Source organism: Lingula anatina, chromosome 4 (assembly GCF_051362555.1).
Source record: "Lingula anatina isolate TDL-2025a chromosome 4, LinAna3.0, whole genome shotgun sequence".
NCBI lineage: Eukaryota > Metazoa > Brachiopoda > Lingulata > Lingulida > Lingulidae > Lingula > Lingula anatina.
In genome coordinates, this window is record NC_141770.1 from 20,687,192 (window position 1) to 20,704,335 (window position 17,144).

The 17,144-nt window shown below is 34.7% G+C and overlaps 1 protein-coding gene across 4 annotated transcripts in view; it reads right to left on the minus strand.

The window, feature by feature from the left end:
• LOC106167688 (uncharacterized) overlaps positions 1-17,144 on the minus strand; it is a 30,908-nt gene that overhangs the window by 7,344 nt on the left and 6,420 nt on the right. For all 4 annotated transcript variants that reach the window (XM_087012297.1, XM_087012299.1, XM_087012296.1 and 1 more), the window contains 23 exons: positions 16,924-16,993; positions 16,583-16,699; positions 16,087-16,275; positions 15,634-15,768; positions 15,189-15,335; positions 14,495-14,686; positions 14,230-14,358; positions 13,679-13,799; positions 13,072-13,217; positions 12,607-12,738; positions 12,150-12,314; positions 11,716-11,881; positions 10,684-10,741; positions 4,967-5,021; positions 4,639-4,728; positions 4,067-4,129; positions 3,511-3,572; positions 3,036-3,165; positions 2,468-2,676; positions 2,046-2,162; positions 1,495-1,670; positions 1,000-1,085; positions 286-429 (listed from right to left, as the gene is read on the minus strand). In XM_087012297.1, the coding sequence (XP_086868423.1) occupies positions 286-429; positions 1,000-1,085; positions 1,495-1,670; positions 2,046-2,162; positions 2,468-2,676; positions 3,036-3,165; positions 3,511-3,572; positions 4,067-4,129; positions 4,639-4,728; positions 4,967-5,021; positions 10,684-10,741; positions 11,716-11,881; positions 12,150-12,314; positions 12,607-12,738; positions 13,072-13,217; positions 13,679-13,799; positions 14,230-14,358; positions 14,495-14,686; positions 15,189-15,335; positions 15,634-15,768; positions 16,087-16,275; positions 16,583-16,699; positions 16,924-16,993 (2,899 nt within the window). The remainder of the gene's footprint in view (positions 1-285; positions 430-999; positions 1,086-1,494; positions 1,671-2,045; positions 2,163-2,467; positions 2,677-3,035; positions 3,166-3,510; positions 3,573-4,066; positions 4,130-4,638; positions 4,729-4,966; positions 5,022-10,683; positions 10,742-11,715; positions 11,882-12,149; positions 12,315-12,606; positions 12,739-13,071; positions 13,218-13,678; positions 13,800-14,229; positions 14,359-14,494; positions 14,687-15,188; positions 15,336-15,633; positions 15,769-16,086; positions 16,276-16,582; positions 16,700-16,923; positions 16,994-17,144) is intronic.

Consider the following 17,144-nt stretch of genomic DNA (forward strand, 5'->3'; position numbering starts at 1 on the left):
TAATAATAATAATAATAATAATAATAATAATAATAATACTGTATTCCACTGTATACAGTACTATTATAATATTTATAATGAAATACAGTAAAATATACTTTTATGCAATAAAATCTACGCACAATGCAGTTCAGTACAAAGACAATAGAGGCATTGCCAACTGTAATCAAATAATGCTGATTGTGCTAAGCTGATACCTTTTCCTTCAGTATATTTTATTCTAATAAATAACTAGACACACACATGCCTTCATTTACACACCCACGCACACACAAACACTATTACCTCTGGTATATGTAGGCTAACAGCACGCCCCTGTGTCACCAAAGTGTCACCAATGTTGATGGTGACATCCTCACTTTCTGTGTCATACAACACAATGTGGTATCGGTGACAGCCACCATACATGGCAGGACTTCTGTTGATCACCTAGAAAATGTTCATGAATTTTGCCAAATCAACAGTGCCAAATTTGAAATATTAGTCATATGTAGTTACCTGTTTATTAATGATTTTATTGTTACAGTATCTAAACATACTCTTCACTAACAGGGTACCTATTTTACAAACTTGAAACAGATATCAATTTCTAATTCAGAAACATTTTTCATGTTGTAATTGTTTCTATTATCATTATTATAATGATGAATGTGTTACAGAATGATAATATCATTTACTATCCTCATTTTAATTTACAACTTTTTTGAAATATGTAATAAATTATTGGATTTGGTTTCAGGAAAAACAAAATACATTATTTTTTCTTCTGAATTGGTTAAATGGCATTTTGTAAAAAACTTGGGGGGAAGTTAATCATCATGATTGCTGCAATATGCTTTAGTTATTAGATAATATCATTGAATATTAATAAAATAGAGTTCTAGATTGTAGTACAAAACAATGTTAAGATTGCAAGAACAAATTTAAATAAAAAATCTCAATCAAAGTTATTTAAATCAATTCATTCAGTCCGTTAATAATTTACAATGGATTTGTTACCTTGGCAACTAAAGCAATTTTCTGATCCTGGTCATCCAGCACTAGGTCCCAGAATGCATCAGTGTCGCCTTCCTTCCACTGGCCCTCTGAAAATCAAGCATCATAGTAACATAAAATCTGATTGCAAGAGAATATGCAAACAATTCAAACTGCAGCTGTATCCAAATGCTACAAGACACACACACACACACACACAAAGACAGGCACACAAACAAACACAAAGATATAAATATATGTGATTATAGTACAAACACTTATAATAATAATAACTATAAAAAATAATCATGATTAGACAGAATTTATTCAGAATAATCTGTGTTATTCTCTAGCATTTTAATTTTGATAAAGAGGTTACAATTATAACCCTTTAAGTTTTAGTGTAAATGGATTGCTTCTCTTTTCTCACCATTTCATTGTGGTAAATAAATAAATACATAAATAAATAGATAAACAAATAAATAAAAAATCAAACAAGGCAATCATAGAGCTTCCTACCCCTGGGTGCAAGATCTGCCAGGCAGCACTCAATGGCTTGGAAAGGCAGTGTCCTGTACTTCTCTGGCAGGTTACGGATCTTATCAAATACCAGCCATTCTCTCTCACCGTAGTCAACAAAGAGGACGTGAACCTCACTGTGCCCCCTGGTGGCCAGAACCTGAGCTCTGTACCATCTGAAATGTGACATCATGAACTGAGTGACATGGGAACCAACAATCTCAAAACAGTTCCAGAAAGATTCATACTTCCAACATCTTAAAGAGTCTGCAAATTCTAAGAATCTTTTAGTCAATTAAAAATTGTTAGATCGTTGCAATTTTAAGTCCAGTGAACATTCTGAATGGATTTTAGTTATTATACTGAACTGTTACAATAATAAAAGTGCAAAGTTGTCCTACCTATTTGCCAATCAGCACATTTACCAGCATCAATGATACTTATAACCCATCTTACTTCACCCTTTATCCCTCCCCAAACCCACACCCCCTCTGCACTTACCTAACAACCTCTGAGATCAAAGCCCACACATGCCCCCCTTAGGTACTCACCTATCATCCTCTGGGAAAAGAGCCAACACAAGGGTGCCACAGGTAATATCCACATAAGAAGTGTCTTGTAGGATGTGTTCACTTTCCTCATTTATTTCATCGATCAATGCAACGATTCTGAAATGAAAAAAGGTTAGACTTATAATTTATTAACAGACAAATTTTATTTTTAAGCCTTATCATATCATACAACTGGAATATAGGTCTCAAATTCAGTACTAGTACATAGAAAGATATCACTTGATAATATATCAAACAAAAAAATTAAAATAGAGAGAGAGGACGAGTAAATAGGTAAGTGTATGATAAAAATAATTTATATAATGCACCATCTTTAAAAGTGATAAATTCTTTTTGATTTTGTAATTGTAAGAACACATTTTTCCCTGTTATGCTGAAGAAAAAACTACTGGCAAACTTACTTTTTCTCCATCTCTCTCTTTTGTACATGGAATATCCCTGGGGAGTCAATGGATGCCACATACACCTCATGGTACTCTTCACTCTCTGGCAATATCTCTGTCTCCATGGCAACTGTCACACTTTGGAGGCTGTCGTCCATGTTGTCTTTTGGCGCCCTCTGTACAATATCAACCTTCCCTTCACACAGCTCATAGAGTTTGTCCAAGTGCTAGAAACAGTTATACAAAACTTTTTAATTATTAACTAAATAATTGTGCTTGGCAAGTTCAATTTTGAATATCAGTTATTGTATACCATTGATATCTTACTTTTTATCAAATTTCCAAATCTAAAACATAGTATATAATTGGTTCAAACCTTCAGTATCCAAATAAATTTTCAAAAATAAACAGGTCAAATATCAATTGTAAATACAAAAACTTTAAGATTATACGTGTGACATGTTATTTGTAATTTTGGATATAATGTCACCTTTAAATGTTTTCTTTATCTCTTATATAATTTTATCTTATATATTTTTTCTATTCATCTTGAACTACTCTTTTCTCATATTCATAATCTCTTTACCTTCAGGTTATTAACAGCCAGTCCATTTCTCAGTAAGTCTTTCCTCAGACTAAACTGGTGGAAGAAAGACCTGGTACACTGCAGCTTTACTCTGGACACCACGGGGTTCAGCCATAATGTGTTCCCCAGGCTGACAAAATCAAATATTTTCATTTTTACCTGGTCTGAGCACATTTTTATAATTATGACTATGAAGTAATGACATGCTCTCTGTATTTACTAAAACTGAAATAACAATTTATATATGGATTTTCACTAAGATTGCTTTCAAACGTTATCATTACAGAATATGATCATAATATGTGTTAAGTTGTAACTCAAAACATCTATTTCAGACTTAAATGGTGGATGAATAACTTATAATACACTTTATCTACTGTAACATTTTTTGGCAAAAGTTGAAAATATAAGACTAATAATTTAATTACTGTGCAAGAATACTCCCCCCCCCCCTCCACTCCTGGTCCAGCACTACCTCAGACATATCCTGCCCTCTAATTCCTTGTCCTCTACCAACTGGTGAACAAACTCTACTGCCTAAAAAAGTAAAAGTGAATAAAGTGTGACACAATTTGCCAATAATATGCCATTCATTTTCTATCATTTTTTTTATCATCCTATCATCTAATGAATTTTCTTATATTTCAACCAACAGCAAAAGGCCTCATAATGTTCATGATTTATCATGGGTAGCAAAATTAAGGAATGCCGGAACAGGATGTTGAACAGTGAAGAATTCCATGATATAACCCCCTCCATAAACAATATCACACAAACCAATAAGAATGGAGACATTAAATAAGTGCCTGTACTGTCTGCTTCAACCTGTACATTCTGTGTCCTTACTGAAATCAAGTCAGGAGTACTCAACCATCAATGAAATATGGTCACCTTTTTCTCAGCATCACATTTACAATGACTTCACTTAGACTACTGGAAAAGCATTTTCTTTTACATGACCTAAATAATTTTTTCTACCCCCCCCCCCCCCCAAAAAAAAAATATATATATATATCTACACCTATTCTTACCTTTCTGGTCCACTCAGTGTCATCATCCACAGGTTTAATACAGCACAAATAAACTTCCACAGCCTGAAATATTATAATATACTCCATGAACAGCTGACATCTTCATCCAATATCTAACATCTTGAATTTACATATTGTTTTTTTCCCTTAATTAAACTGTTTTATGTCAAGAACAAAATACCCAGATGTAGGGTAGCTCTCACACATACACAACATTCACAAAAGGGAGATACCCCACGTCTGGTCATTTGATCTTGGCATCCATGGGATATAAGTCAAATTCAACTCTTTTCAGTTAAGCGTAAATGCTATTCACTTGTGTTATGCACTGTGTATTTCACATACACTTGGCTGACTTGTGGCATATTAAACAATACATTTGCATCGTAGTTCTATTTCAGTTTTTTTTTTTTTTGACAAACTGTATAAACTTAATTTTCATTTGTCTACTTCGATTAAAATTCAATCCAGTGCAGATCAACTTACAGTTTGGGCTGATTATCAAATTAAAACTAATTTTGTTGTATTTGTCTGCTTTGGATCAAACTTTAACCTAGTATTAAATAAGTTACCTGGAATGGCACGTCCAGGAAATGTTGCGGCAGTTTTAGCATGCTGGACTTGGGCACCCACTCTAGCTTCCCTACATCAACATACTGGACCTGAAGATAAGAAGAGCTTAATATCATAATATAACTATGACCAAACAGAACGCTACACCATGAAATTCCAATGATTCAATTTAACACATTTTTGTTTAAAAGCACCAATAAAGTTAGAAAAGATAATCACTTCATGTTGCGTATTCTCGTGCATGTAAGGGAGTGTGCACATCTGTTTTATATGTCACATGCATGTTGTTTATATGTCATGTGTTTTCCTCTGGATGCATATTCCTACCTTGACTTCCTTTACAGTTTCAAACTCTGACTGCGGAATACATGTTATTTGTACTCTGGAAAAGCAAAACAAAACTCACATCAAAAAAAGTTACTTCATCGATAATTTCATTAATTAAATACATATATATATATCTTAACACCACTTTTAATATACCATAGGCAGGTAAAAACTCAAAGATGACAAAATGTGTAAATGGCAGCTTTATATAACCTGCATGGCCTTATTCTCTTATCTATAAACTTGAATCATCTCATGTTAAATACGAGCAGTCATACAATATACATCTATCACATAGCCATTATTCAACATACAGTGTAATTGCTCAATGCATTAAGATGACATGGATTCATATTTTCCAATGTTTTGTTTATAATAATTATAATAATGATTCAAAGGTTTTGAAAGGTAAGTTGCGTTTGTGTAAAAGGTACATTGTTCTGAATATCTGAAAATGATTAGTCTAACTTAAAATTTTAAAGTAAAATACTACAAATATGAAGACTTTTTAAACTTTTAAGTGATTACTATACCTCAAGGATTATTTGCTTTAACAATCTAACAGAATCCTGGAATCGATTGATCAAATCCAAAGAGCATACACTATAATTGCATTTGCGTTTAATAACGCTGAAGTGTGTGATAATTGTTATCAGCACGTCAAGTTTACCTACGTATCAATTTGACCCAAGGCTTTGCCCTACACTCAGCGCCAATCCATCTAATTGTAAGGATTAAACATTTTCAGTCCCACCTGAGTGACATAAACCGCACGTGCCAGAAATTCTCCTAATAATATGTTTCTAATACTTTCAGTTCAATCCAATTATATGAGATTCATCCCAAGAATTAGCCATCAATGTTGTTGTTAAGAAAGAATCCAGAAGGTCCCTTATTTTATCTATTTATTATTATTAGTTTTTGTATTGTTCACCTATCTTAACCCATAAAATAATTTGTGATTGCCTTGATTCTCAGAGGTGACAATAGCTCATTTAGGTTTGACAACTATGTTTAACGGGCCTAAATTGATTCTAATTCTAGCAGATAAAGCCAAGCTCCCCCCCCCCCCCAAAAAAAAAAAAAAAACTTTCATCTTCACTGTCTTGCAAATGAACTGAAGTTCCTTTCAACTTTTAGTCTCAAGTGGCCCTTGTCTCAACAGGCCTCCATTGCTGGTACATGTACTATTGATGGATTTAAAATTCACATGATATCTGATTACTCTATGAAAGAAACACAGATTGACCAGTTGTACAGCTCCACCATTACTACATAAAGCTTTGTTTGGAGTCATGAATCATAAATCAATTGTAGATTTTAACTTAACCTCTGAAAATCAACCCAGTAAAACAAAATGGCAAAATGCGAGTCTTAAATTTATAACCAGAAACTCCACAAACCAATTGGGTTGAGCAATATGGGATGAAGAGCACAGCAAATACAAATACTGCTTTGCACAATTAAGATATGACCTCCCCTCTTAATTAGAACATTTTCCTGGATAATATTGAAAGGCATCTCTTTGCAATACAATGAAAGCAATATATGGTGAATATTTGTGAAAATACACAATTACATAAAATCCCTTATTGAACAGCTTGAAATGTCAGGGCTAATGAAAGGGTAGTGAAGCATATAAGATAGAAACTTAAAAGATGAATAGAAGTACAAAGTGAGACAAGTGAGAAAGGAAAAGGCAATGTCCCATTCATTATGTTGGCAATAAAAGGTGAATTTTATTTAGCTGAACTGGTTCTACTCCCTCTCCCAAACATGCACACACCCACCTCCACAAACACGCACAAGCATACACACACACACACACACACACACACACACACACACACACACACCCATACATATTACACACACACACTTAAAACACAGAGGTTGGCAGATATTATAAATAGGACATAAATGGACATGACATAATCTGCATTAAATATAAAGACAAATGAAATTTAACACGTTTCTTTTAGCACATTCTATTATATACACCATAGCACTTTCATGGCAACCATAAAATTGCTAAAAATGTATCTATAAAACAATCAAAAACAAAATTAAACAAAATAAAACAATTAGAGAAAATGTAGTAATTATTTCTCTGGTTATATGTCTCATTTCACCCTCTTTCGCCTCACTCCACACTACTCATGAGGGTCCCACTAGGGGGGCAGTTCATGGAAATAAAATCATATTACAAATCACAGTAAACAAAACTTTATTCATATCTCTTTGAAAATGCCAGTTTGGCTAGGTGAAAATCATGATTCGCCAAGTATATTGAGTTAGTTTTACAAATAATGCAGAAAAAAAGGCCTCATACTTAAGTCATGGGAATGGGGTGCTTCATGGATCACCCTAAATAATATAATCATTTCACATACATTTTGGAAAATAAAAAGTGGTTTTCACATGAAAATACCCAATGGGACCCTCACTCACGTATGCTTTAGTGCTAACAAAAGTTCAATTTCCCTAGTCACACACCAAGTTTCACCCTTTCTCCCCTCTTTACCACTTGTGTTGAACTGATGACAGGAATTCAATGTACTGTTAGTAAGAGCAGTAATGAGACAAACGTGAAACTCCAATATTGAATTTTGTACTGTCATCAGTCATCTTACCATAAAAGCTGGGACTTGTTTGAAGATGAAACAAGGACAATTTCCACAGATTATGTAAGAGGGACTTAAAATGACAGTCAATGTGATGTAATAAGTAACAATATTGTGCTTAGTTTATACGGCAGATGTGAAGTGATGAGAAAAACTGAACAGCTTTACTCAATTTTATCAGGACGACATGTAAAAGATAGAACAGAGATAGAAAATGATCAAAAGAAAAAATGACTTTGCAATAAAAACAGGACACAAGGAACTGATTATTGTGTGAAACAGTCATGATCAATTGGATTTATACTGTAAGGGATAGAGCTGTTAGTGTGGAGCAGAAAAGAGAGCTGTAACAAAAGCCACTTCAAAAAGGAACAGTAAGGAGCTCACAGATCATGAGTTTGTAATGTGATGATTTTATGGCTGTGGAATTCTTGGTGAAGTTTACCTTTTTCACATGCAAAGCTTCTATGGAGTATGAAAAATTGTAGTCACTACACATGAGTAAACTGGCCATAAAACTAATTTCAATCACAGAAAAAAAAATACTGTGACAAAATACTGTTTACGGTATTTTGTATGAATCAGATGTCATCCATAACTTCTATAACTATTTTGGACACAAATTATACAACACAGAGTATCACAATTTGGACTATAGTCAGATAAACGGGATGGAGTGGAGATACCAACAGCTAAGGACTATTACATCTAGGTTATCATTATTATTACTAGGTTATCATTATTACTACTGCAATGACCAAATATCATCCCATAGGTTAGTATCATGACTATAATCACAAGGAGGAGTGATTACAGGATCGTGGCCTTTGTCTAAACGTCACCTGTCTCTGATCAGTAAATTCTTCAGAGACCCATGAAAATAGAATTGAGTGGTGATACCAGCAGATAACGAGTCTTACATTTAGGTTATCATTATTATTATTCCAATGACCATGTATCATTGGTGTGTCCCATAGGTTAGTATCATGACAGTCATTATAATTTCAATTAAGGGGAATGAATACAGGATCATGGCCAGTGCTGAAATCTGAACTGTCTGTGATTGACAGTAAATTCTAGAGGGAACTGGAAATTGTCAATGAAAACAGTCTGGCATAAATGCATGCCAGTGTGACAATGGATTAAAACCACTGCTGTGATAAAAAAAAGTAATCAAAAGAGATGCAATGACAGAAACAGTGGTTGCTTGCCCCCAAAATTAGCTTTTTTAGAAAAAAAATTCTCTCTCATTTTCATTCGTGCCATTCTCCAATAGTGAAGTGAAAATAATTCTAGGTATTTTTGATATGTGATGATCTGAATGGACAGATTAATAGTTCACTGAATTCTCTAAGAGATTGGTGAAAAGTTTGGTATTCTGCCATGTACATGAAAGTACATAGTCTACAGATAATGTCACAAAAATACTTGTGATTTATTCAACTTAAAAATTATTACTTTATTTCTTTTCTTTATTACATGACATATGAAAATGGAGGTTCAGGGTCTATCCCAATCTGGTAATATCACAATGACCTGGGAGCAAACAACAGATGAGACAATCACAGCTTCTACCACACAGCAATGGATAACCCTCATCTGCAATGACAGCGCCAGCATCAGTCAAAGAGACCTAGAAATCATGAACTACAGACTTGACAATATTCTCTTTATAGCGATAGGTGTAATAGTTTTCTGTGCCATAGGAATCCTCATCAACTGTCTATCATTCTGTGCCGTGAAACGAATCAAGCCAGTGATGAATTCATACCACATTTTACTCCTGAATCTGACCATAGCAGACCTTATTTTGTACTGTATCATATGCTTAATGGCATTATTGACGGTCATAGAAACAGCAGGGGCCAACAGAATAGAACGTTTTATAGAAATAATCATCTGCAACCTGGCATCATCCTACTGCATTATAAACATATTGTTTGACATTCCTAAAGTGGCATTATTCTCATCCATACTTACTATATTTGGACTTGTTCTGAACCTACACATCGCCATAGTTTATCCTCTGCAGTACAGCACTGTAGTCACAAAACGCAGGATGTACATCTTTAACACATTGTCATGGCTGATTTCCATTATACTCGGAGAATTAGAAACGATCGCTAGTCTGATAGAGGCTGCAATCTCACCCGATACAGATCTGTGTTATTTTGTCAATGAAAAGAGGATAACGATGTACATCTTGCCTGCAGTGGTCGGCACAGTGGGTTGCGTGACCTTGTTTCTCAACATTCGGGTCCTGCAGGAGGTCACCAAAAGCTTAAAGAACGTGCGACGATTCTCTACACAAGAGGCTAAGCGGAGTTCCAATAAGCTGAAGCTAGCTAAGACATGCATTTGTCTTTTTACAACCTTTGTTGTTTTTTGGTGCCCTTATGTTGTTGGGTCAATTATCAATAACAACAGTTTAGACACTTTAGTATTCCTTATAATTGCCTACATAATACTTCTACTTAATTCCGTCATCAATCCATTTGTCTATGGGTTTAGGCTGTCAGAAATAAGACAATCTCACATGAGAATCTACAGAAAGGTGTGTCCTTGGTTTTGTGGTGAAAAAGAAACAAAAAATGTCATTCTGAGGGGTGAAAGGGACGGTGTCAGCAGTATTAGGGCCAACAGAGAACATGTCAGCAGTATAATGGATGACAGGGACCATGCCCAAAGTATGAGGGACAACAGGGACCATGTCAGCAGTGTAAGGAATGACAGGGACCATGCCAGCAGTATAAGAGATGACAGGGACCATGCCAGCAGTGTTAGGGAGGACAAGGACTGTCTCAGCAATGTTATGAAAAGAAAGGAACATGTGAACCAATCATTTCAAGTAACACAGTTATAGAATCCACCGTAAAGGCTAATTTACTGGGTTGAATTATTAATGTATGTGGATAAACATACATAAAGAAGGACAGGCATCTGAAAAAATGTTTGTTTTAAGTTTGCAGGCCTGGAGTATTTTGAAGAATTGTACATCAAGCAAATATTGCATAAAGCTCAAATACTGAAGATTAAACTGCAGACTAAACATTACTTTTATCATCTTTAAAAAAACTGTGTTGTGCGTCTTACCTGTGGTAGCATTTTTGACTGTCTTGTACAGCACATACTGTTCCCTCACAAATTTCATCTGAAATAAAATGTTACGACAGGTGAATAATGACTTAAGATATTAGTGTTAAGTACTGCACATAACTTTTCGAGCAAATTTCACAAGAAAGATATATCTGATGTTTTTTATTTTTAAAATGCATATAATTTGGATCGGAGACAAAGACATTTAACTTTCACATTTTTCAGAGAACTTCAACAATAATTTTCCCAAAAAATATACACTGTCACCCTCATATCCATAAAATTCCAAATTATTGCATATAAACATATTATGTAATTATTATAGACAACACTTTTCAAAGTCAAGAGAAATAGCCATTTACTATAAAAGAACGGGACATATAAACCTATGACTTTATTAAGATTCTTTCCACATGAGAAAACCAATGGAGAGAAAGATTTATCACCAGGCCTTATAGTATTAAATGAAATTGCCAGCTGAGACATGAAGCTGTGACTTAGTGACTTCAATTACTGACTGAGTGACTGGGAATCCCAATTTAATAATACTCAGATTGTTTCAATATTGACTCTGAGTATTAAACCTCTGCACTATGGCAATATGCACAAGCCACTCTGCTATCACAGAATTAGGAACACTGATATATTTCTTGAATAAGGAGTCTGTGGAAATGGTGAAATAAGGTGAGTGTGTGTGTGGGGGGGGGGGAGTGTTTCAACAATTATTCACTCAACTCCTACAAAATGAATTTAACTTAGTTATATTTTAAGAAACTTTGTTATATAGCAATTATTATAATGTATTTAAAAAATGTTGCCTTAAAAGCTTTGTAAAGTCAGTTGGTTTCATGTATACTTTTTGTGAGCAGCTAAAATAGATGATTTCCAAACAAGAGAAGCATAAGAATAAATAAACTGTGTATGAATTTTTCTAAATAAAAATTATACTTATTAAAAAATTGAAATATCAGAAAATAAAATGAATAAATATTGATAGTTTTCAATAACCATCAGTATCTGTATATTAACCTTGAATAATTTGATTATCCTTTACTTGAAACCACATGTTCATGTCCAACACCAGTTGTACGTAGGCGGCTGCCATTGCTTTGAAACTGTCCTCCGTCTCACTGCGGAGCTCTTGGAGACGCACATAGAAACATGATGCACTGTCAATGACATGGGTAACAAGGACCTTGATAGAAGATAAACAGACAGATACAGATACAGTTTCTCTGAACAAATAAAAATATAGGATAATAATATGAATTTTTTAAAAAAATTGCACTATTTTTATAAAGGCCAGTTTTTTGTATTCAAACTGGGAACTTTCTGACATATAATTATGAATAAAGCAGCAAAAATAATCACTTTGTCACTTTTCATATCAATTGCGTTCCCTTATATGGTCTGCAGCAATTGAATCTCCAATGGTACAATTCTGTGCAAACTATACAGTTTACCTTGACTTCCCCGGATGTGGGCAGACTGATATGGTGCTTTGAGATGCCAGGCGTATCTTGCTCCTTCACTACAACATGGCGGTGCTCACACCTCTGGCGCTCTCGGCAAACTCCAAATGATTTCAAGTAATGGCACAGTGGTTTTGACTTTTCTTCTTCTTTGGCCTAAGGTAAATCAAACCATGAAGATAAAATAAATTTTTAAAAGTGACAATAAGTATAATTTAGTGATTTCATGTTGGCTGGGATTCCAGTCTTCTATAAGATTGCTAGTTAGTAGTTAAGGTTAAAAATCATTAATTTTACTTGAAATCAATTCTTGTTGAAATAAAATTTAGAAAATAATCATTATGACAGCTCTTTGTCTTACTTTGATTCCTCTATAATGGTGAAATCCCAGGATACGCTTTATGCTTTGCATTAAACTTTTAAACTGAAACTGAACGAGCAGACCCACCTTTTTGACATCCTTTACCATGGTCTGCAGTTTCTTTGGCACATAAGACTTAGTTCTAAGTAGAAGCTGTAATACAGTTTGAGCTTGTTCTGTACACTGATCTGTGATGATGATATAGGAGGTGAGGACAATCTGTAATTGAATGTATGTATATGAGTTTCCAATGAGATCTCTGTTCACAATGATATAGGAGGTGAGGACAATCTGGATATTGCATTTTAAATGTATTATAAGTGTACAGTGAGTTCTCCATTTACTAATGACGATACAGAGAGTAATGATACAGGGATTGCTTGGCATGTATATCAATTCAGTCAGTACTAAAATCTTCCTTGGTGATGATAAGGAGATATGCACAATCTAGAATTGCTTGTATAACATGCCAGTACGTATGAGGGACCTCTGTGCAGAGTTCTATGATAACACAGTTAATAATGATAGAAAAGAGTTTGAGGACATCCTCACCTGTTCCTCCTGTTGACTCCTCTTGAAGTTTTCCAGCATACATCCGTATCTGTTCACAAAAGCCTTCTTGGTGTCAGGGAGGGAGAAGTGGATGATACATGTGGCATTGGTCAGCTTAAGCTCCTTGATGCACTCATCTGTTAGGACTGGAAGACAGGAGATATTTAATTGAACCGAAAAATCTCAAACCTGATAAATGTTTGCAAAATATTATCATGATTTTCTGTTAGTATGAAAACCTGTTCAGCCTTCAAGCCACAAGGGCTAAAACATCTACTGACCTAAGCAATTACTGAACAGTTATATAATATAAAATATAATTTTTTTCTGTTTCACCTTCAATTCTACTGGGGCAAGTTGCATGTTAATGTTAGAGACAGATTCTTACACAAACGAGGCTGTGGGCCATGCCAACATGTCACTGCTTTTTTTTGGTTCTATTTTTATTCATTAAATTTACGAAAAATCTGTTTATTAAATTAAAAACATGTGGCAAGTTGTAGCGCCACTTCAATGTCATTGAGTTTTTTGCTGTTCTTTTAATCAGTTCCTCCAGCTCATCTGACAACGTGTGCACAAGTGAGCGCACGCGTGTGTGTGTGCTTACTTAACAAGGGTTTGGACCCCTCTCTGTGGTCAATATTCCAATCTTTCTGAATATCCTCCAGTTGATCTGACAACAGCTCTTTGTGAGCTACTAACACATACATGCTCTGGCTCTTCAGGACCTGAAGCAGGTAATGATCATTCCTAAATAAATATCTTTTGGTTACACAAAATAGTATGTTAACTTTGGAATTGATCACCCAAATGTAACAGTAATACAAAACTGATTAATTTTTATTACACCAACTTTTAGATTTACAATAACATTATGCTCCATTTTTACCTCAAGCTAGTCTACAAGATTTTGTTTTTTTTTAAACCAAATTTGTAATAACTATAAAGAAAACTTTTTACTTGGATTTAAAACCACTTTGTGCAAGTTTAGTGACAAAATAAAGTTACTGTAATCAAAACATGTTTGAACAAATATATTTTTACAATATCCTTATGATAGGTAATTCTTTGAAACAAACATAATGAAAGGGGTTGCTGCAAAAAATCAACAATTATGCCTGATGAAATCAAAATTCAGTTGTTCAATCTGATTCCTACCTGGGAGAGATCTATGGCATCTCTGGTAGAGTTGGTGAAGATGATGGCTTTCTTATCCTGCAGAACAAATGTGTTGAGGATACCAAGCAACTGTTGGTCTCTCTGAGCAGCTACACACATGTACACACTCTGGAAATAGCATTATTTACAATAAGTAATCAATTATATTATTTAGAGACTGAAAAAAAAAATCTTTCTTGCTATTAAGATTGAGGATGCTACTTAGATGGTCAAAAAACCTTAAAATAAACAACAAAACCATTACCTGCTTCACTCCAGCATAAATGGATGCCTCCAGTTTAGAGGTTATGATGACCAGGGGATCCACCATGAAGGTGTCCTTGAAGGAGGCCATCCCTGGTGTCCACTGGCTGCCCACCATAACTATCTGCTGTGGACGCGAGCTGGACTCCACTGTCCTTAGGACTTGTGTGTAGCTAGTCATCAACTGACGGACCTGAAGTTATGGTGTAATGCGAAAATGTTTTGAAATTGTGAAACCATTAAAATTGTGAGAACTGGACTGAATGTTAACTAATCCAAAAAGCTGGAAACTACTGAACATTTTGAGTTCAAAGTAAAGAAGCTCCTTATTTTAAACAAACACTGATAAGTCAGTTTTTCAAAAAAAAAAAAATAATAATAATAATAATAAATAAAGAAAATAAAATAAAAATCAATGAGCCAAAAGGTAAAATGGTTTTCCACTTATTGTGTTATCAGTGAAAGTGCATGGCGACAGCAGCGCAGGTGACAGCCATATGATAATAAAATACTCAAGCAGACAGACAGACAGACAGACAGACAGACAGAGAGAGAGAGAGAGAGAGAGAGAGAGAGAGAGAGAGAGAGAGAGAGAGAGAGAGAGAGAGAGAGAGAGAGAGAGAGAGAGAGAGAGAGAGATTACTGCTCATAAAAAACAAAATCAGGGTATATAAATGTTAAATTCTCTCACTCACTTGGTCAGTGAAGTCCTCTGTGAGGACATCAGCATCATCCATGACAAGGTGACACAGTCTGTTGAGGTTGGTGTAGCCTTTCTCTATCATCCTGAGGAGGCAGTAGGGGGTAGCCACCAGTATCTTACAACCATTGAGCAGTGGGATCTACCAACAAAAACACAATATTATCATTATTATAATCTGATGCACATGGGCACTCTCATTTTTCTTTCATCTTCAGGAGGCAGTGGGTGGAAGCCTGATGAGTGTAATATAATATTACATAAAAATTGAACATTAAAACAACTTTCATTTTCTTAATTTTGACATTTTGAAAAAGCAGGTAGTAAAAACTGTTAACTTTAAAGTATTACTCTCAAAAGACGAAAAGAGAGTGGTATATTTAATTTAAACTTATGTAGTCATCAAGTCAAAAAACGATACATATCACTCAGACACTCACATACTGGTCCTCTTCTGAACCGCCCCCATATATAATCAGCGTCTTGGCGTCAGGACGGCCACCAAGGAAGTCATAACACCAGTCAAATACTTGCTGTGCCTTCTTCCAGGATGGGGTCACTATGAGGGCTAGGGGCTGAAAGAAAAAGTCCAATTATTAATATAAAAATCCAAATATTAGCAAGTTTAATAATAATAACTCCATTAATTTTACAGTTCATAATTTGCTCCAAAGCCAAAGAAAAAGAAAAGAAAAAAGAACTGCAGAAAACCAAAATAAATTATTTTACTAGCCAGAAAGAGACCACTAAATTTGTAAATTAGTGTTCATTTTCAAAATGAGAAAATCTAAAGGAGACCTGTAACCATTATTCTTCATCTTTTTTTCTATTGGATTCAATAGCATCAGCATGAAATTCTTACCAAGTACCTTGCAAACCTACATTGCACTTACCCCATTCCCTGCAGGCACATCTTTGTATGTGTCCCGCTGCAATATATGTGATATCACAGGCAACAAGTACGCCAGTGTTTTACCACTTCTAGGGGGAGACACTGCTACAACATGACGGGCCCGCATCATGGGTCGCCATACGTAAGCCTGAACCAGGATTGGGGCGCCAAACTTTCTGTCATATAAACCCTGATCAGAAGAGTTAATTCAGTAACAAGTCAACAACCTAATTCACAGTAATAATTACTTTATGTAGTATGTTATACATAACTCTAGAATTGTAAAAAGAGTTGCTTTATCTCAATGAATCTAATTTGTAACAGTGTGCATTGATTATGGTGGATATTTCATTAGCCTACAATCATAAGATAATATTCATTCTAAACTTTTTGGGCAAGTTACAACTCAAAAATTAAAATGGAAAGAGATGTAAACAATTGAGTGCATTTTTTTCATCATAAATATTTTTTATAGATTATTTTTCAGAAAATCTCACCCTGTTGACAAGATCATCAAAGTTTGCGTCTGTCACAGACAAACATGGCGGCGAGGGTCTCTCCCCGTCCACCAGCACTCCATGTTCACTGATGTCCTTCTGTGGAAGTCCTCGCGCCTTCAGAATACAGTAAATAACTTCAATTATTATGCATATTTGTAGACTAAATCTAAAAATTCACTGGTTTAATATAAGTGGGATTGAACAGAGCCATGACAACAAGTGTAAATTGTACAGTTGATTGACCCTATTTATTGAGGACATCATAATGTAAACCCAGCTTTTTTTATTTTTAAACCACTTATAAAATTGGTTTACCTGTGCCCCACACTAGAACCTACCTGCTGTGTTAGCATGGGAGATCCAAAATGTTGTCCATGAAAAAAGCTAAAAAGGTCTTCGTCTAGGATTCTGAAAGTGCAAACATAGAAGGTCCTTTTAATTTAAACATGTCATTTCAAACACAATATTTATCAAAAACATGTTAGAACTTCAATATTTCTTATTTCCACTGACAAACAAAATCTGACTCGAACTGATTTACCTGTACAAAAACATGAAA